At 45.2% G+C, this 22,159-nt stretch overlaps 1 protein-coding gene across 2 annotated transcripts in view; it reads right to left on the reverse strand.

Moving 5' to 3' along the window:
• SPRED2 (sprouty related EVH1 domain containing 2) overlaps positions 1-22,159 on the reverse strand; it is a gene marked incomplete at both ends in the record, with an annotated part of 64,267 nt that overhangs the window by 12,014 nt on the left and 30,094 nt on the right. For both annotated transcript variants that reach the window (XM_080616681.1, XM_080616682.1), the window contains 3 exons: positions 9,471-9,535; positions 12,444-12,612; positions 13,937-14,114. In XM_080616681.1, coding sequence (XP_080472807.1) covers positions 9,471-9,535; positions 12,444-12,612; positions 13,937-14,114 — 412 coding nt within the window. The remainder of the gene's footprint in view (positions 1-9,470; positions 9,536-12,443; positions 12,613-13,936; positions 14,115-22,159) is intronic.

The following is a 22,159-nucleotide window of genomic DNA, read 5'->3' on the forward strand; positions in this document are numbered from 1 at the left end:
AAAAGCATAATATATGGCCATAACAGACCCCTATCTACATCGCCTTAGCTATCCTGCTGTCTCCTCCTCTTAGTTGAAGGAGGAATTTCGCCATAGTGACATGAAAGAGGAAAATGACATAAATACTAAACCAGGTTCAGCCACAAATGCAAGAACCACCTTACTTGTACCACTGGCACTAGCACAGCAAAGGTCTGCAGTGAAGCTTGTCTTGCAGAAGGCGGTGTATTCATGGCCAGGGGGTACATGACACATTGCAGGTGGGATGATGAATATTAGTGGGGTAGCAGAGGTTTCTTGCCATCCGTTTAGCCGATCACTCTTACGTTTTCCTTGAGCCAGCACTTCTGCTTCTCCAGCCCTACAGAGAGCTGGCTTGAGGCGCTAAACCGCCGGAAAAGTATTTGCTTTCTTTTATAGGGCTAGGTTTTGGTTCACTTCCCCTGTCTGGCTCAGCACAAGGTCAGCCGTGCTGGTGAAAGAGGGACATCAGGAGCCCCTCTCCATTCTGTTGTCTCTCAGCAGTGCTGAGGCTAAAGACCCATCAGTCAAGTTGCACCCCTCGGCTGTGGCTTCATATACAGCGCTAAAATAACCCTAAAACCCCATTCCTGCTCTCCCACACCAGGGAGACAGGCATCTTGCCTCAAAGCAGGTCCCTCTTACATAAGGCCGAAGAAATGCCCGGGGAACCACAGCTGAACAAAAGCAAGGCCAGAGTGAGATGGCCACAAATCCAGACTGCAAAGCAATGCTGACAAGCCAAGGTGGGCAAAACATGGAAAACAGGAGCTGCACTAAGCAGCCCTCCTGGCTGAGGCTGAGGACGAGGGATCAGAGCTATGCAAGGGAAACAGCAAGGGCCACAGTGGCTGCTTTTGGGAAGGAACAGCAAAGCTCACCTTCAGCAAGGGGTCCCAGGGATGGCTTTGTCACCAGCCACCAGTTCTGGCTCCACCTCTGGATGCTCACCCCCCTGCATCCCCCTTTATCTGGGCTGCCGCTATTGCCTGCGGGGCCGTGTGCTGAGTCCAAGCAGTAAACTGATCCAGGTTAAAAACCAATCCTTTCAAAAAGAGAAATGTAAAAAAAGAAAACCCTCTTCCCCCTCCATTTGGCTGTACATTAAGAAAGGGCAATTTCTTCTTGGCTGTGTTTTGTTTCTGACACATTTGTGCCTTATGCACACAAACGCACTAAAGCATTCAGCTCCAGATGAATTAAAAGGGAACACGCTCATAAACAGCTTCACACTTTAACTCATCACATAGTTTAAGTACATTACTACACAGCCAAATTCTTTTCTTCAGAAGACAAACATGCAGCTAGCTGATTGCAAGTGTGAAACGGTGCTACAATGCACTCAGATCACGGATTCATCAGCTAGGAACTACAGCTAAGGAGGCAGCAGTCAATTCACCCCTGGTCAAGGAATTCTACAGGCAGGTCTGCTGGTGACTCCAAGCCTCAGGTGACTGAGAATCACAAGAAAACAGGCTTTCAGCAACCTGAAGATTACTTAAATGAATGCAAGTCTGGTTATACGTAACATATAGAGTATGTTATGCATAAAACCAAAAAGAGCACACTAAAATACGCCACCATATTGTTTAAGCACAGGGGAGGTGGGTTATAAAGTAAGAAAGAAAACCAAAAAGACAGAAATCTCCTTTGAAATGCTGAGACCAACTGAACAAAACTCAATACTGGTGCACAAATTACACCACTTTACAAGTTCTGGCAAGATACAGCTGTAAGGAAACTTCCATCACAGCAAAAGATCAAATTTCAGTTTCCTGCAGGATATATCCCAATCCCAGTGCAGGACCAACTGTGTTTGTACTTGGGAATGATACAGAGCCAGAAAATACACTACAAAAATGGTCCTGAGAGGAAGAATTGTGACAAGAGAAATTGCTTACCCTCAGCAAAGTAGCTCAACACATCCAAGTCGCTGCTATAATTAGCTGTGTAAAAACTACACAATAGCGAGACTTGGAATATCCAACAGGAATACAGATACTTTCTGCTTAGTAATTTGTTACTGAACAAGAGATGCTCCTTGTCTTGCCTTCATACAGACACCCCACAAGCCCCAAGCTCTCAGAAGGCTTGCAGGAAAGGGCTGCTTCCCATATTTGGGCTGCCAGCATGAAAAAAAGACATTAGAAAAATCACATCCTTTCTTTGGGGTCTGGTTTTGTGACAGCAAATCCCCTTCTGCCTCCTCCACAAAGTGCATGCGGGTGCCTGTGACCGACCAAAGTTCCGACCGCACTCCCATCATCTCCCCGCTGGCACGGCTGCGGCTGCCAGACCCTCGGGAAGCGCTGTAGTGCTGGTGGGGTGATCCCATCCTTGCCAGGGACTGGGGAGGTTGAGGGTTGTGTGTGGTGAAACAACCAGACCGGTGATTTGGTTTTAAAAAGGAAGAAATTAAAAGAAGGTTTTACTGTTTGAAAGCCCAAGAGTGAAACGGTGCCAAAGCAACTGAAGTTCAGTGCCTTTGGGAGTTGTGTTAAACTGTGTATTCCTGATCTGCATCAAGAAAAGCCTGCTCTGCCCACCAGAGACTAACCCAAAAGCAAAATAATAGCATGATAAGTACAATAAAGCAATACATAAATTGTGCAAGACCTCTACTTCCCATTCCTTTATTTTAAAGAAAGCAAATAAAGCTTCAAATCTACCCCATGGTTCTCTCCAGGGGGGTCCTTCTCGGTTCCCCTTAGCTCTTCATTTCAGTTACCTCTCATGACTCTGTTATATACACACGAATAAACAGATTTCATGTTCTGGGTACCTCCACACCACAGTAATTTTTTGTATTTCCTCCTGTCCAGACAACAGGATGTGATTGAGCAAGGATAATCAATCCATAGGCTGAAGCACAGAGTTATCGCCCCTGCAGTTCTGAAGGACTTAAAAGAGCAGCTGCCATTCCAGATGACAGCAGCGATACCTCCGTCTCAGTGACAGTCGTATTGCATCCTCAGTGAGCATCGCTTGCTTGTAGTGGTGGAAAGAGTAATAAAATAAATGGGTTCATTCCCAAATCACTTCAAAGAACAGGAGTTCCTGAAGGAAAGGGGGAAGCACAACACTATATAACAAACCTGACAGCCCTAGAAAACTTTCCACTTGACTTTCCCTACTGAAAAATCTCTGAGCACTGGCATCCATATCCATTGAGTGACACGAATTTGTCATGGGCAAAGTTAACCTAAAGAAAGGCAGGGGAAAAAAACGGAGTAAAAAGAAGCTAGCCTTAAAATAGCTGGATGTTCAGGACCTTTCCACTATTTTAGTGGCACCTCTCCTGACCCCTGGCGTAAAAGCAGGAAGAATTCCACTGAGAAGCCGATACACCCTGGTGTTAATGGGAGGAAGGAAAAAAATCAAACTACAGATAAAGCAATGACTTCAGACTCCGGAACTACCTTGGTCTGCTGGAGCAAATCAAGGCAGATTTCATAGCTCTGAAGTGTGAAGAGCGAAAGCCATGTTCAGGCAGGACGAGCCACTGCTCAGTTGGTGTCTCACTGACTGCTCAAGTGGAGGGAAGGGATGCCCAGAGCACCGTATGTAACTTGAAAGACTCAACTATAAGGAAACGCGAACAAATCTTAGTCCAGTTCATTGCTCAAAGCCAGGAAGGGTTCTTTTTTCCCCTTTTTTGGAGGGAGGATTTGAGCCTGCTGGTTTCTGTGTGTGAATTTCTCCCTTCTTGGCAAGTACATTTTTTTCTCTTTTAGAATCTGAATTAGAATAGCTGTGGTTTCCAATGCAAGCCCCAAATCCAGACATCAGAGGATGTGGCTAGCAGCAATGAACCCTTCGGCTGTACATGCAGAGCACAGCTGGCTGTTGAGCAGGAAGAACAACATCAGTAAAGCCATCCAGTCCTATCACTGTGACAATCCCCTAATCACTTAGCTCTGCCTCAGAGAGCAAACAAGGTGGATTTGCTCAGGGTGACAACCTAAGCACCGCACCCCACCACCCCCATCCGGAGCTCTGCTCCTCCAAAAGGCATTTTCCCTTCCTGTTGTTCTACTTCAGCCTTAAGATAAAGGAAATTACAGGCTCTTGTGGCTCCTCAATTCCCGAATGCAACTCATGAAAGAAATAAATCTTACAACTCAGTGCTTGTCTGCTCTCGGTGACATTGCTCTCCATGGGACGAGAGACTCTCCAGCATCACACAGAACTTACAAGTATACTCCAAAGTCATTGGACTGGGTTTCTACATGTCTACTTTAAAGAGGTGCAGTCATTCTTTAAAAGAACCATCTGAACGTGAAGCGACGAAGCCAGCAAGAAAAATTAGATTTAGTGTTTATCTAACTAACATAAATCTTATAAATTTTAATAGTGAGGCTGCAACACACTTGAGGCCCACATGGGAGATGAAAGTAGGGAAAAGGTTTCAAGGAAAGGCAGCAGGGAGGGATCTGGTTTTTTAATTAGGAAACCAGAAGAGATGTGAGGAGGACTGTAACATTAACATCTGCCACAATCCGCACCGCTACAGCACAGAATGGGTGATTGTGTCTGTTTCTTAAACGACTGTCAGCAGCGGCCAAGCCACATGACAAACTTCCTAACTCAAACAACCCTGAGCTTAAGAGTGCACGTTCATGCTGAGAAAAAGGAACAAGGGGTGCAGGATCTCTCCAAACATGAGGCTTTCTGGTGAAAATGTGAGTTTCAAGACTTATGCTGCAAGCCGAAGAAGAAAGGCAGTGGTGGCAGCAAGATCTACCCACATAACCTTTGTGAAGTAGGAGAATGCTTCATGGAATGGTTTGGGTTGGAAGGGACCTTAGAGCTCATCCAGTTCCAACCCGCTGCCATGGGCAGGACACCTTCCATTAGACCAGGTTGCTCCAAGCCCTGTCCAACCTGGCCTTGAGCACTGCCAGGGATGGGGCAGCCACAGCTTCTCTGGGCAGCGTGTTCTGTTTTGCTGTCTTGGTAGTTTTAGCCAGGAGCTGGCATGAGAAACAATGGACTGAACCTAGATTTGCAAAAACACAACCCTGTAGCTCAGTCATGCACCTCTAGATCATGCTTGCTCTACCTGCAAAACTCTGCAAGTCTCATGTTTAACAAAACCTAGGATTTTTCAACAATTATTACTGATGACATGAAACAGCTATGATTGTAACATGCACATCAAACTAAGCAGGGTTGAGTTTTTCCCTTACACTTCCATTAAGCCAGAAGGCAACTGCAGTTTTTAGGCTCACAAATCAGAACTGACACGGGAGCTGCTGCTCCTCCTGCCAGTGGGTGTCTTTTCTTTAGCACTAAAGCAGGCACAGGGCTGTGGATGTATCTGAAAAACACATGAGCAGTGTTTCAGTTAACCGGTCATATGGCTTCGGAACAAACACCTCTGCTTTTTCAGATGGGTTGCTAAAAGAGACCATTTCAGGCACTCTTGCAGACTCTGGAAGACATTGACCTTTCTTTCCTTGGATTCAATTCACATTTTTCACTTCATGATCATGTGGGATTATTATTTGTAATTGAAACTAAAAGTGTAGATTAAGACAAAAATTTGCCCAAGAACTCAATTATATGGGAAATTCTGTGGCAGAGGAACTACAGAATATATTCAGTCCTTAAATATTAGTTCTGAAGTGAATGTTAATTAAAGAAGGCTGAAGATGCAGGCTGGATGGATGAAGACAAACAGAACAATCTCAGCTCGTTGCAATGACAATGTTTCCCCCAATGGAGACAGAACGGATGGCTAGTCTTACTCAGATTGCATCTCTTGAGAGGACGATTTATAATGTACAAGACAGGAGAAATTTATTTGCTAACATATGGAAAACATTTATGGGCTCTACTGAGGATCTGGAATTAAAGAAACACAACTACATATTGTTAAAAGTTCTAAGCAGAGAGTTCACTTTAGAAATAGGCGTTTTTCCCCTGAAGCCGCTGACATTTAGTTCTATATACTTTTGCTTTCTGCACTGTCAGGTATGAGCCTCAGAACAGGGGGTTATATTGATTTGTCTAATTGCTGTAGGTCTAATCCACAGAAAAATTATTAGATGGCAAAGTCTTGTTTTTAAAGATATACCCCACATGTTAGAATGATGGCTGGGGAGCACGTGCCATAGGAATGGGGCAAGGTACTGCGGCCCAAGTTATTGTCTTAGTACTGCAAGTTACAGTGATGGGAAGGGATAAGGCCACTGACACCAGTGACGCTTTGCAAACAAATGCTCATGCAGCCACAGCTACAGATAATTCACCCCCTGAAATACAAAAGAAACCACCTTCTGGTATAAGAAAACGAACCTCCATCAAGTCACACAAGATCATAGCCTGAAGGAGAGCTCTACCTCTGGGGCAAATGTCTTCCCCATGAAAATAACTTGCTGGATGCCTGGAAGGGTTGCGTGCTGGCTTATGAATAAATGAAACGGATGATCATAGAATCATAGAATAGTTAGGGTTGGAAAGGACCTTAAGATCATCCATTTCCAACCCCCCTGCCATGGGCAGGGACACCTCACACTAAACCAGTCACCCAAGGATCTGTCCAACCTGGCCTTGAACACCGCCAGGAATGGAGCATTCACAACAATGATGTATGAGTTACACGCACAAAAATATACACAGAGTTGTATTGAATCTAACAGGATCAGGAACAGTACAAAAGCCCCATGTCAACCAATATCCAACAGCCATACCAGGATCAGTGCTTATATGTAATGAGGGTGGTTGTTTAAATGCTGGTACCATTACATTGGTGTAAACATGAGTGCTGATGTGCCAGATAAAGTTGGGGTGGCCACCTGCAAAACAGCATAAGAAAGGTGAAGGTTTGGGCTGCTATGGTTGAAGGGATTGAAACATCTTCAAGGAGAGGCAGGACCTCAGGCCAAATGTTTGAGGCAGCAGCGACGGCTGGGATTTTCAGAGACGGGTAAATGACTGATTAAATGACTCAATCATGCAGATGCTTCTGCACATTCTGCCGCACACAGTTAAGTGTATTCATGCATGTGTGGGAGAGGGGGAGGGCTGTGAAGATTTTAATAACTACCTTAGGAAATAAAAAAAGAACAAATCTCCTTTCTCTTTAAACCGGAGCAAAAAGACCTCCGAACCTGAACAATTCACTGCTGGGGCTGGGGAAAAGAGTTTACAGGGAAGTTGTAAAGTTTTGTGTGCAAGGGTGACCAAACGGACTGTAAGACACAAGTCAAAGATGTGCAAGGAAAGAATGAAACAGAAGGGTAAAAATAAAATCTATCACAGCCCTATCAATTTCTTCCAGTCTAAAACCCCTCCACGCTTCAGTATGTTATTTCTGGCTTAGGCAGACTTCATATTCCATCATCTCCTACGAGATACATGGGAAGCCGAGAGATTCTAAGAGCTTAAGGACTGCAGGGAAAGGAGCGACTTCATGCTGGGAAAGCAAAGAACAAATATTGGGGAAAAGGATAAAGCCTTATTTTTGGAGTCCGACAACACACCCACCCTGATGTTACAGCTTGACCAACAGCACCACACGAGCTACTACCATCGAAGTCTCTCTCATGCTCTGCAGATCAACAGAGAGATCTGCTAAGCAGGACACAACTTGAGGTGTGAATGTCCCCCTGCATCCCAACAAGGTGCCAACTGCAGCCAAGTCTTCCCTCCTTCCTAATGCTGTCAAGTAGCTCGTTCCTCCTTCTCCACCAAGCATCCTACCCATAAATATTTGCACAGCAGGGAGTTATCTGTCACCTCCCCAGGGTCAAGTAGGGGGGAAAAACCTCTCATAGTTTCAGCTCTCCACTTTGAATGCAGGAGTTAGTGTGATGCAGCTGGAGCACCGTTCATCCAACTTCCCCAATGTAAAGCAACACCTATTTAAAGGAAACAACTTCTTCCTTCTGGTAAAAGGCACCCTATGAGTTTAAAAATCAACACTCAGACTGAGCTTGTGGAGAAATCCAGGAGCACTCCCAGGTCCCTAAACATCAGCGGCTGAATTTTAGCAAAAACGCATTTTCCTATTTCCACAGGCTACTTTTCACTGCTTCAACACTGAGTAATTCCATGTCTAACCCAGCGAAAGCTGGCACACACACTGCGCACCCCTCCCCAAGGCACATTCTGATGATAGTCCCCTATGTGACGAGCACAGAAGACTTGCACACACTTTCAGCACGACCATCCATCCCCAGCAGAGAATTTGGGGACAAAGCAGCACAAACTGGTAAACCGCTCTGGCTCCAGCGGTGCCTCCCCCTGATCCGTTCCATCCCAGTGTCTATAAATCACTTCTGGCAGGTAGCTGGGAAGCAGCTGCTAATGATAGTTTTGCTGTGGAGTGCAGGAAGTCACCTTTTAACCCTGCCTGCTGTTGTTTGTCTCCCAGAGCCGTGACAAAAGGACAGATGCAGACAACATGCCAGTTGTCGGGGAGGAACTGGTCAAAGCCCGGCAGGGAGACTGCCCTGGTCCCCTACTGGCAAAAACATCCCCTTCAGAAACACCTCCCAGCTGCAGTGATTCCCAGTGCCCATCTTCAAACAGCTTCATGCCTGCCCTCAGTTTTCCCACATTTAGAGACACAAGGAAGTATCCCAAATATGACTTTGAGTTTGCTGCTGTTGCGCTGAGGACATCCCACCTTCTGTCCTCCTGCCACCTAGTCCCCAACTGCACCACTGGACAAGGAGAGCATTTATAATATAACTAATGCACAGATGTGTGGGGGGGGTTGAGACCAGATCCGTGCAAATAAACATAGTGAGACAAAGTACTCATTGCGAGTGTGTTGTTTTCAAGCCCATGGAATATCTGTGACCAGATTACCATTTCATCTGACTTTTGTTTGTTCTCTCCCCCCTTTTAAAGTGTGCAAGTGTAGTTGGGACTAGCTGCTTCTGTTTCAGGAAAGCTCCAAGGTACATTTTAGACATTACCACGACAAACTCCTATTTAAGTCACTGCTGGTTAGTAAATGGCATGCTGCTGTGCCTTCGTCTAGCTGAAAACCACTTGTTTCACCCATTATGAGACATAGGAAGCTCAAACACCTTTAAAGTTGCTTTCATTAACAACTGCAATTCAAAATCTTACTTCCTTGAGCACGCACCTGAGAAGCCACCTACTTCATTTTGTGGGAAGCTTCTCAAGGACAGAAAGAGAGGTATTAAGAGCCGTGCACACCACTCAGGCTAACCCACAGGAAATCTGACTGTGCTTACTTCCTCACTTCTACTCCTGACAACATCTGCCGTGCCATGTCAACGGGAGGCCAACAGAAACCCAATGCTCTACATTGTGTAGAGGACATACTTCCATCAAAGAAAACATACCCACTGGCCAAGCACGACAACTGCTGGAAGCCAACCCTTGAGGCACAGAAAGAAAAACCCTTTCCAACTTGACCATGTAAAGCAGAGTATGAAGGAGAACGACCTCAGGTGATGTGTACTTACAGTGAAGACATCATCATCGCCGACCTCAGCCTCATTGTGAAGCGTTGATGAGGACGTCGTAGACCCTAGAAAAACAACACAACAGGTTTTTAAGCTCAGTATTTCTATGCAGCTTTAGGGGTTTTTTGTAATTAGGCTGGTAAACATTCGGATGCTCACAAGTTTGTACGTTGTGGATGTGCACACGAGTGACTCAAATTAAGGAAGAGTAAAGAGGAAAGGTAAAATCTGAAAGTGTTTCTTGACATGCAACTGCACGGCTGCCAATGCTCATTAACTATGTTAAAAATAGCAGTTACCATTTCCAATTACAGAAGACTTTTGTTTCTGAAGAATGGTAAAGCTACGCGCTAATCAGTGCTCGAGACTGATCCTCAGCTGTCAGGAACCCTGCGTGAGTTATTCTTCATTAGTATGCCCTAAATCTGGGGGGAAAATGACTTTTTATTTGAAAAAATAAACCTCACTGTGACAATGAAGGGGTTTTCCTCCTTCTTCTCATTTCAGAAGTTGTTACATTGTAAAGGTCTTCCCTGTCATTACCTGCTTCGCAGAGAACCACCTCACCCCACGTAAGGCAGGAATTTGAAAGGAGCCGAAATGTGTAAAAACATGAACAGGAGGAAAATACTTGGGTGCAGTTCTCATTCATTACACAGCAAGCATCTGGAAAAGCGGGGAATGATATTGAAAAGCCTTCCTCCAACCTCTTTCCCCACCCCACGAGTGTCCCCCTCTGGAGCTGCCCAAGCGTCCGGTCAGCTCCCACATAGCAAAAGGGCAGCGGGGAGGGTGGACCATGCCATTGCTGGACTTAGCAGCAAATTTATGCTGGGAGTGAACAGAGGTGATCCCTCTCCTTAACCCTCAAGGATCCTGGGCCCCATTCCTGGTAGGCTTCACCCCCTATGGGGCTGCTAAGGAGGGTGGATGCAGGAGATGCTCTGATGGGGGGAAGAAACCCCAAGTCAAAGGCTCTTCTTAGTGTAAGCCCACTGTTACACTGAATTCAGGCCATATCACATCCCCAACTGAATCAGTTGAACAGTTTGTACCACCTTCATTCTGGATTTTTTTTTAAGTAATGTGCTTTACATAATGCTCTCTGCACCAGCCTCGGCTGCTCTCAGTTGCATCACCACGAAGATGTGCAGAGCTAAGTGCGAAAGCCCACTTAAAACACTAAGTAATGTGAAAACATTTGTGCCATTTGCTACATTAGCCTTAAAAGTAAAAAATCCAGACACATTACAGAGCTGCACAGGAGTCCTGTGCTTGTGCACAAAACTTCCAGGCTTCTGATGCTATGGAGAACAAATTCCTGGTTAAGTATTAAAAGGTGGCAGGGATTTCATGAAGTTCTGAATGCACAGAGCTTGATGTTACCTGCTGAATTTGATCAGCTACATGAATCAAAACAATGAACGATAAACAAAATCCACGGCCTGATGCTGTGTGCACATGAGCCAGTTACTGTTTTTCATTCAGAAAGCTTTATTTGGAAGTTAAGGAGGAACACATTCATGAGGATCAGGCTGGGCTGTTAATGGGATAAATATAGATTTGCTGATTTTGAAGTATCCGAGATACAGCAGAACTTGATTTGAAACACCTCCACTGCAAAACGGATCAGAAAGAGCAGAACAGGAGCTGCCACATACTGGCATCTCCAAAATACGACTCAATACAACTGAATTATCATCTCAATGAAACTTTGCATAAGCATATAATCACAGAACGGTTTGGGCTAGAAGGGACCTTAAAGCTCATCCAGTTCCAACCCCCTGCCACGGGCAGGGACACCTTCCACTAGACCAGGTTGCTCCAAGCCCTGTCCAACCTGGCCTTGAACACTGCCAGGGATGGGGCAGCCACAGCTTCTCTGGGCACCCTGTGCCAGCACCTCACAGTAAAGAATTTAAATCGATTCTGTGCTACTTACATAAAACATCACTTTTACGACTCAAAATGCTCCCCAGTTTTAGCAAGCAAGCAAAAAGCAGAAGGCCTAACTGTAACTTCTTCACCTTTATCACACAGGAAAAAGCAAATGAACAACTACTTGAGAAGATCCTTCCTTTAGCAGATGAGGTATTTACCAGGAGAGAGCCCTGGGGGATTAATTCTCTCCCAGTATCTACCGTTTCCATGTTAAAGCAAGGAACAGGGCATTCAGAACATTAATCTGTCTAATGGAGCTAATGTCCTCAAAAAGCATATACATCTGTATATACATTTGAGCCAGTATCCTCAAAAAATGAAAACTAACTAAATAAGAATCCCTCACGAAGACTCCAATTTCGTTACAATGAAGCCCCACTGAATTATAGCTGTGTTATGGTTGTTCTGATTGAAACGAAACGTGAAAAGGAAAAATTTATGACAACTTCAAAGCCCAGGCAATTCAAACGCATTTTTTACAGAACAAAACCAAGCCCAAACCAACAGCACAACAAAGTCTTCAAGCAGGACCATTCAGACAAGAGGACGCAGACAGAACTAATTACTGCAACAAAACCCCAAAACAAAACAAAGTTTTATTCAACTCCAGGCAGGAATTCATACCATGATTTAACAAAGACTCACTCAGACAAGATTTGGCTGCATATGAAGAAGATCTGGGCTGTCTGAGTTGCCATCACTAGCATGAAACCCAAGCTTATCACAAAAAGGGGTAATAACAAACTCAATGGAAATTAAGGAGGGGAAGTCTGGACAGCCCAGGCCAGATAGGATTGGAAAATACTTGGGCTAAAACCCCTTCTCTCTTTAAGGGATAAGAAAACTCAGTTCTTAAAAGGTGGGGCTTGCTTAGCACAGCGTAAGCACCCAGCTACACTCAAGATACCTGCACAAGACACGTCCAAGCCCACGAACTGATTTTAAACCCATCCCTCTTCCTAGCTCCATGACTCAAAGCCCCTTCCCCAGTCTTCCAAGGGTCGAAGCGGACACTGCCACATGCCCTGGTACCTTCGATGAGGTCCTCGATGGCTTTCCTCACTCCTCTGTCGAAGGCTCGAGCGTCGGCGGGGCTTTGAAAAGTGAGCCCGAACTTTCTGTTGTCGACTTTCCAGTGGTGGAAGGTGGGGTTCGCCTTCGTGTACACCAGGTCCTTCTTCACAAAGCACTCCAGCACCACCTGGCAGGGCGCGAGCCCCAAAAGAGGAGCAAAGTCACTTTTCCAAGGGCACAGCTGGCACCACCTCAGCCCAGACCCAAATGAAAGCTAAGTCATGCCTCGCACAGGGGAGCATCCTTCCCTACCGAACGATGACTAACAAACACCAGACACTGTAATTGTTCTCATAACCATTGCACATTCATCTTTTGCTTGCGCTTTGAATAGGTGCTTGCTCCCTACCCTAGGAGCTTATTTTGGACCCAGTGTGGTACTGGTTACTAGTGGGGGGTTATTTGGAGACAGAACCTCTTCCTTCAGTAACTGTGCTCAACAGAAATTGTATCTGCCAGCAGCAGACTTAGGAGGTGCTGCAACACTCCCCCCACCTTTTTTCCCTCCCTCACCCCCAGCCAGGCACCGATCTCAAGCTCTGCTGTGCCAAAACCATCTTTAGGGTGATGCTGAAGGAGAAATAGGAATGGCTTATTAGTCTTATTCCACCCCCCAAAACCATAAGCATGGCTCCCACACAGTGTCAAAAAAAGCATCCTAAGTAGAGTAGTATTGCAAAAGACAAAGTATACTTGAAACAGCTTTAAAACACTAGGTTTTTTGAAGCCAAAATAATTTCTGACTCGAATTAATAACATTTTTTCTTGCTCAAACACTGAGTTCACAGAGCTTGTGCAGGGAGCATTAGTTTTAAGCTAGCCCATCTCTTTCACAGGAGTCAATTTCAGAGAGTCAAATACATAGGGATGAGATAACAAACTCTAACATCTAAACCGGACCCTGAAAATAGGGAAAAGGCTTTATTAATTTGATTTGTGCAGGGAAAGAAGAGGGCTCCTTCTTAGATAAACAGCTACCAGGAGAAACGGAGTGCGTCAATTCATAAGAGACAACTTGTCTTCATATTCTCACTCTGCCTGTTCAAACCTTGAACGGCACGCAGCATAAATAATTCATGGCCATTTTAAAGGCTTGCACTGCATTACTCAGTGCAATGTGACTGGCTTCATGGGTTCTTTACACTTCAATTCATTTCTCACTTCCCCTGCTAGGTCTTAGGGATAAAAAACAGGCTCTTTTTCAATCAAAGGGGGTCTTTGCATATAGATGTTGACAATTTACCTGATCCTTCCAGGTGGCGGCACGCCAACCTAGACAGCAAAAGATGGCAGTTCTAGATGAGGATGGGTTTGTTTGGTCCAATCTGGTACTATTTGAACATGTCTGGCTTTTATGTTTAGAAAAAAAACTTGTACAAGAATACAATAGCAACAGATTTGGGATAATTCTCATTATAAGAACAGACAAAAGTTGAATTAGGGTCTATTACCAGTTTGTCTTTCTGCCTTTCACCATGGATTAGAAATCCACTTCTTCCATTGCCCTCCGGGTACGTGACCTTGCAGACGCCAACTCTACTGAGACCGCCTCCTTCTTGCGGCAACCATCCCCCACTGGAGTCATCTCGGGTCATAACCACAGCTTTGACTCGCACAATATAGCTGTCACTGCAATGGTAACAAAACAAAAACAAAACCTTTTGTCAGCATCACACAGTCATTACAGCGTTCTTCCTGAGGGCTGGATTTAGACAGCACTGCTCTGACCCTGGTACACAGTTTCCGCCCAGGACTGAAGTCTACCTCCGTGATGGATGGCCTTGACCACTCAAGCCACCATAGGGAAGGCCCACCAAAGAGCAAGAAAGGAACCCACTGGGTTTCCAGATGTCCACATACGGATCGAACAACCCATGGTCCCTGACACTCATTCTCTTATGCAGGGGGACACATGGAATAACAGAGGAGGATGAGCCAGGCAGCACCCCAAGGCCACCACCCCCAAGAGGCGCATTGGGGCATCAGGTCTCCAAAGCACTGGAAGAACACACAGAGCACAAATAAGCCATTGTGATCAAAGTAATGAAGCAAGCTGTGGAAGATGACACTCAAAATTCCTCCAAAACTAGGACAACCTCATGGGAAAAACCCTATAGGTGTGGCTAGGGCTGGTACCTCAGACAAAAGGAGACAAGAATCATCTCAGTTCAGGTCATGAAGATCACATCATGTCCCTATAATAGCTCAACCAACATTATGAGGGGTTTTCAAAGGCAGCATGTCATAACCTCATAAGATGCTATTCTGGAAGCACCTGAGATTTGGGGATAATCCTGATACCCCTTCAGGCTTCCTTCCATACCCCTTCCATAGAGCAGTAGCTCCAGCGTCACAGGGAGAAGGTCATTTAGGAGCAGAGAAAACACTACAGGACGCAAGCAGAAGCTGTACTCCTTGCATGGGACACACAACAGATCCAAGCTGAAACGAGCTGTCCCCACCCCAGAGCTGCTGGGAAATACCCACATTGGGTTTCTGTCCTCACACTGCCAAGTCCTGGCTCAGAGCATCCCATCACATGTTAGACATCGATTCACCCAGTGCCTGCTCAGCAACAGCGCTGACAGCCGTGACACCCTCACAGGGAGGTCACCACGGCATGGCTGGATGTCAGCCATGCACAACCACGGCGCTGTGGGCTGCAGAGCTGCCGAGACAGCCACCAGTGCCTGCAGAAGTGCTGCAGGGCACTCAAACCTGGGAATGTCAACAGGGGCTAAGAAAATGGATCTGCAAAGAAAACTGCCCAGGAATTGTCCATCTCCAGGCCATCAGGAGAGCGCACCACAAGGAGGAAGCCCAACCTTTGAAAACAACAGGTATCACACCTATAGGAGAAGAAAGTCCGCCTGCAGAAAGCTCTGTATCCAAACATTTTCCCAGCATCCTGTACAAGAGAATGGGCCCTTTCTATCCAAAATTAGACGCAGTGGTAGCTTTCTTCATCCTGAACCAGGCAAAACTGCTTCTTGCTTTCAGACACTTTTGAATCACTTCTGTATCCAAGTGCTAATACTTGAAGTTTGAGCTCCCCTTCTCTAATACGACCACATTGTATTTAATACCTGAGCAAGTGGCCTCACAGATCCTACCTGAAGGCAGTTTTGAGGATAGACCAAGCACCTTCTAGGCAGAGGCACCTGGGACCAGCTCATCTCTTCTCCTGCGAGATAGATCCTGCAAAACACAGGCTGCAATTTTCCCTTTACCAGCTTTATTTTATGGATACACCAACATTCTCACTGGACCTACATGATGAAGGCAATACACAGACGCTGAAGGTTCATTCCCTGTTGCTTTGAAGACTTTGCACTCGTTGATAAAAACCTTTTCAGTACTCTCAGATACAGAGCCTGTACCGCAGCTAACACACATAAGGCATTCACAGAACTGAGAAATGCTATTTTAAAGAGTATTTTTGCTCTCGAGTCCTTAAAGCAGCATTCTGGTACAGGAAACAGGGCAAACATGTCTATAAACAGATCCAGTTACCTTTTCACTTTCTAATGAAAACCCATTTCTGGATTTTACCAGTGGCAACTTGAGTCCCTTGGCTTCCTGATACTCAGAATTAATCAAAATACTTCGGCCAATTTTCCACTGTGCAAACATTGAGCTGCTTCTGTCCAAGACAATTTTGTTTCCTTCTCTGTACCTTTCCCATATGATCTGGAAGAATTAGCAATTAACACATGAATAAAACAAGAAAGCCAACTATACGTTTCTATATTTTCCTCCTGTTCACCAAGGATCCTTTCTGGACTTATTTTTAGCTCCCTTCGGAAGCCAGAGCTGATCAATACGACCTTCCTTCCCATCCTCCCACAAAAGTCATCCACACAAACTGCTGCTTCTCTTTCCACACTTGGAAACTGCCACTAGCAACATACCCTCCTGCAGGATTTACCATTCACTTCCACAGCAGCAGCCAGAGCCTTTGGCTGTCCCAAAAGCAAAGTCTTCTTCGGTTTCTTTGCAGCAGGCATCATCCACTTAAAGGAAAATGAAGGAAGGAGCAGCTCCTCAGTGCTTTGTGACTTCTACTGATTATTTGCATATTTCCATCACCTCTCCATGATTTCTCTAGGCTCATAATTACGTCCGAATACCAGTGGATGATTCTATGTTCAATTTAGCTCCCCTGACTACTATACCTGCCCAATATAACCACAATCTGGTGGGACAGAGCCATATGGTTTTCATCTTCATATTTACACCAATAGCATGACCTAACCTCTGTTATAAAAGCCACTGATTTCACCCACGTGCCAAGAGACCATTGTATAAACTGCATTTCTCCCACCTTGAAGAGCTACCTCCTTGAATGAATCAAACCAGAAAACCTAGTTTCCATCTCCCTACCATGGCAAGACCTCTGCTATTGGAAGAGGGCCTTGTCCAGCAAAAGGGTTCACCTTTGGCAAGGTAAGCAGAGCTCCGGCTCCATTAACATAATCCCTTGGCACGCCTTCCTGCAGGATCAAAAGTCACCGGTGACGCTGTGCTCCTGGAGAGCCCCATCCCTGCTCCCACTGGGCTCCAGCCACAAGCTGGTTTCTCAGCGTGCAACCTATGCCAAGTGACTCAGGAAGAAGAAAGAGAAGAAATGAGGAAAGAACAGGGTTAAGGCTTCTTAGGGTTTGACATCTTGCTTTAGTCACTGGACTAGGTCTTGGAAGCTGTACATTGGATTTTCAAGGCTACACACTGCTTCCTTTAGTTTTCTATGGCAAAATCTCGCCTGTCATTTCCATCCACTTGCCTAGAATAGGCAATGCTTCTTTCCTTTATGCCAGCATTACAAATATTTGTAAGGTACTCAGATATTTCAGGTCCATATGAGGACCCCACTTCCTTAGAGTAAAAGCTGTTTATTTTCTTTGCTATTTAATTTTACACGACCACACCAAGGCTCCAGCTGGTTGGAAGCATTCAGAATCCTCAGGAGTGTAGGAGTGATCCGCAAAGCCCACGTGCATGTCACTGCTGAAACCCTGCTGGACTGAATGAAGCAACAAACAATCATGTTCAACTCATTCACCTCCACTTTTATCACGGCAACTGTGCAACTTGACTATTGCAGGAGAAATGGTTAATGAGATACATGAAAATATTTGGCCCATTACCATTGACTACAGCTCAGATTAGATAAACCTTTCATGTAGTTAAAAACCAAACAGCCAAAAGAAACCTGCAGTAGCCTTAGTTCCCTTCAGTTTATTGCCTTCTTAAAACTTTAAGACTGCTCTAATTGTCGGCTTTATGGCCTACGCGCTACGCGTTTCATGCAAACTATTCTTAATTACGCTCTTAAATGCAATACTTTGCTATCTTAACCCTACAGATTTGTCTTCAGCAGCCTTAAAAGCTTGGGAAGAAAGTATCTGCAGGGATTACCCAGCTGCATGGCAGCCAGCCAGTGTGTTCCAATGCTGCTTCAGGTTGTTTGCCCGCCCCACCCTGAGCAGAAAGCCCATAATGAACATGGGGAGTAAAGGTAGCAAGGAGAACCACGTGCTGTTTTTATTGGAAGGAAAAGAGAGCCCTTTAAAAATGATAGCTCGTGGGTGTGCATACATGTATATATGAAAAATATAGTTAAAGAAAAGTGTGTGTGTGTGTATAATTGCTACTCTGAAGGATATTGAGAGTTTTCCTACATAAGTGACTGAATGATCACCTCTGTGATAGCTGAACTGCAGTTTTATTACCTATAGCCTGACTTTTACAGCACATTTGTGTGTCTAAGACAGGTGATGTTTAAGGTGGGTAAAAGCGCTTTCCTTCAGCATGCATGAATCACAGTGTAAAATGCAGCTGACACCGTCCAGAGCTCTCCAGCATGAGCCACGTCATTTACAGCAACCACAGCGCAGCAAAACCAGCGGGGCACAAAGCCCTGAGCCTTGTTGTATGCCTGGTGTGGACTTGCAGCTGCAATCCTGCATCCAGGACTGAACGGCAAGTAATTTCTTCATTAAGGCTTTAGTTTTGCCAGTGACTTTGTAAAAAGGAAGGTCAAAGCACACAGCTCCCTCCAGCAGTCACTTTGCTTCAAACATGGCAACTGCAAATACCATCTGAGATGTCTAAAAATCCTAAGGGAATAAACCCCCTAACCAATAGTAGCCCAACCCACTACATCTACTCCCTTTCTAGAGTCACATTTAGCACCTAAAACACCTCCAGACATGGTCTCTAATTCAGTAACACTTTTTCCTCTAGCCATGACAGCTGACCAAAACACAAACTCCCATGTCCATGCTGCTGTACGGCACTTCAGCATTTTCCTCCCTTCTTGACTTTGCATCTTACAAAGCCAAGGGAGATTCAGGTCTCAGACAGAAAGATAACTGTATATAATAGGTTTCAAAATTAGACTGCTGTCTTTAATGCATCACTATTCCCAGATTTCAGGGAAGAGCCAAAAGGACAGCAGGATGCTGCTAATGCAACAGCAGCACAGGATGGGCTGTTCAACTGAACCACAGACACCAGGCACTTAAACACAATTTAAAGTACTTGGAACCATGCAAGCTTAACTTTATGATTACTGAGGCATAACCTGTCTTTGACTCAGCTGGATGTGCTTCATGGTGCTCTTCCCTTTGCCCTCCATCCCTGCCCCAGCAACTCTGACAGCTGGAGTTAAAGCCATTCCGTTCCACCCAGGTGATTGCTGGGAATTACCCTGCACGGATGCCTCTGGAGCTGATCCTGCAGCCAGCAAGCAGCAGCATTTTGATGGAAGTCATGAAAACCTGCTATTTTTGGATTCTCACTTTCTTGATCTGATGCTTGGGTCATGAACCTTCCAGCAAGGGTGAAATATCTGCAGGTTATAACCAGTATTTTCTTCTTCAAAACCCTAACTTAGTGCTTTGTTAGAAAGCAAACTGAGTGCATGGCACCACAGCAAAATAAAGTTGGTATTTCAGTACCATTTCTAAAAAAGCTTTAAACCTTCTGGAAATACAAAATATCAGCAAAGAAAAAAAGCCATCTGCATCACTCTTGTCAGATCCAACAGTAAAACAGAGCCTGTAGAAAACTCCAGGAAGTTTTCCTTACCCTCATTCTGCATCACACCAGGAACGCAGCACCACTGTATGTGTAACCCTAATACAATGAATCTGCAACCTGCACTTTTCCATATTTCCAATCCAATACTGCCAGAATAAAAAGGCACCTGTGAAATCCTGGTTTCCATCTGGTCAGAGTAAATACAAGACACTTTGATCTCCACATGCCTTGCTCCAGAGATGCTGGAGGAGTCCTGCAATACGCCTGTCCTGGGCCACTGCATCTTAAGCCACTATGAACGTTACAAACTTCCATTTTAGGCCATATCTTTCTGTCTCAACAAAATGAGAAAGGTTTGTTGGCATTTAGTATTTCCTTCCAGCTTCCCTCCGGAAATGGAAAGGAGTTTTCTCTTCCAGGTCCCCAGTTCACGCCTGGCCGCTGAACAAAGGTTTGCAGTGCATGTTCAGCTTGTACCCGCACCACTTCACAAAGTAAAGAGGGGATAAAGAAGGAATTCCAAGCACACTGTTAACTTCAGCAGTGCAGGAGGTGGAAGAGGAAAATCACACCCTGAAGGAAATGCTCATGCACGCGCAGTCCTACCTGCACATCCCATAAAGCACCCCAGAGGGGTAGTTCTGCACACAGATTACTCAACGCTGGGTTTTTTTCCGCTGAGTGCTGCCTAAAATCTTGTGTGCAGCAAGAAAACCCCAACCCATCAGGGTCATCACTGATGGACTGTGAGGGTCCTGGATCTGAAGGAGGGCTATAAGGATGCTGGGGAGGGACTCTTCATCAGGGTCTGTAGTGACAGGACAAGGGGTAACGGGTTCAAACTTAAACAGGGGAAGTTTAGATTGGATATAAGGAGGAAGTTCTTTACTGTAAGGGTGGTGAGGCACCGGAATGGGTTGCCCAGGGAGGTTGTGAATGCTCCATCCCCGGTGGTGTTCAAGGCCAGGTTGGATGAGGCCTTGGGTGGCATGGTTTAGTGTGAGGTGTCCCTGCCCATGGCAGGGGGGTTGGAACTGGATGATCTTAAGGTCCTTTCCAACCCTAACTATTCTATGATTGTATGATGTGGCAGGGATACTCAAAGGCTCAAGCACCTTCAGCCCTCAGAAACTTGTCTTCCTATGCAACACATGGCCTCATGCAAGGAACACAGCTCCAGGAGGCTGGAGCAAGCCCGAAGTACCATCTTTTGATTTGATTTTTCATTCCTTGATGCTTTTCTGGGTCTAGAGCAGCCCAAAAGGCAGAATAAAGAGGGGCCAGAAAGCCTGGGTTTGCTTCCAGTGTTGTAGCCCAACCAAAACCCCTCCATAGCAAAGATTAATAGCAGTTTTGTTTGGTTTTTTCAGAAGGAAAAGGACTTCTCGAGAAACCAAGACACCTGCAACGATCCAGCCACCCGCCTCCACATCTCCCTTAAACACAGAGGCAACCGGGAACAAAGGAAGCCTTTCACCAAAACGTTTGTTAAGCATTTAAGCTGATTTTATTGAGTTTACGAGAAACAGCTCTATCCTGACTTGCTCAAGTGGGATTTCAGAATTCCATGGTTATTTCAGATCCTTCCAGGAAGTACACAGAAAACTCATTTTTAATATCTATTTAATATATTTATGCGTTAAAGATAAAAATTATACACATATCAACATGAAACACAATTTTTCTAGCTACCTTATATGCATCTATGTAGATATGAAAACCTGTTTCATATATATATACACTTAATATGTATAATTTATAATACAGTTACTATAATATAGATGTTGAAGGCCAGGTTGGATGTGGTTCTGGGCAACCTGATCAAGCTGAGGATGTCGCTGCTCATTGCAGGGGGGTTAGACTAGATGAGCTTTGAAGTTCCCTTCCAACCCAAACTATCCTATGATTCTATGATGATATAAATAATATTATACCCATATATAATGTCAGTGTTTTATACGACACACAAAACCATCAGCTTCTGCTGTGAGAGTAACTCTCAGCGCATTTTTACAATGCAATGTCCCTACTAATTTGGATGCACTGAACTAGGGGATGGATTCCATGAGAACGATTTTCAGCTGCAGATGGGCCCTTGGCCCTCTCTCCCTATGGATCTAGTGTTAAAACCCAACAAGATCTGGCGTAGGCAGGGTAACACAACTGCTGTCCACACAGCTGTAGGGTTGGTGGTTTAGCCCTGCATAGGCTAAACCCATGTTTTCGGCCAGCACAACCTCTCCTGTGCCAGGCTTGCCTGGTGACCCCCACAAAGTGCCACACATATAAGCAAAACCCCAAATGAACCAGCAAGTGGCTTTTCAGGGGAAAAAGCAGGCTTGCAAACACGCTGATGGGCAAGCAGAGATCCACTGATGCAGCTCAAACGCACAGATTTTAAGGGCTACCCCCAGAAATTAGCTTACTACACAAACAATGCTGGATTAAAATGAAAGTCTAACCACACCAGGGGCAGATTAACTTACTCCTTATGGCCGTACTGAAGTATCCATGTAATGTATTGTTGAAACCATGTCGGAGTTATCAAAACCCACAGCAAACCACGCTACACAAATACCCAAAAGTTGTTTATTTCTCCCTAAAAGACAGCCACAACACCACAGGGACAC

The sequence above is a fragment of the Psittacula echo genome, assembly GCF_963264785.1.
Source record: "Psittacula echo genome assembly, chromosome: 4".
NCBI lineage: Eukaryota > Metazoa > Chordata > Aves > Psittaciformes > Psittacidae > Psittacula > Psittacula echo.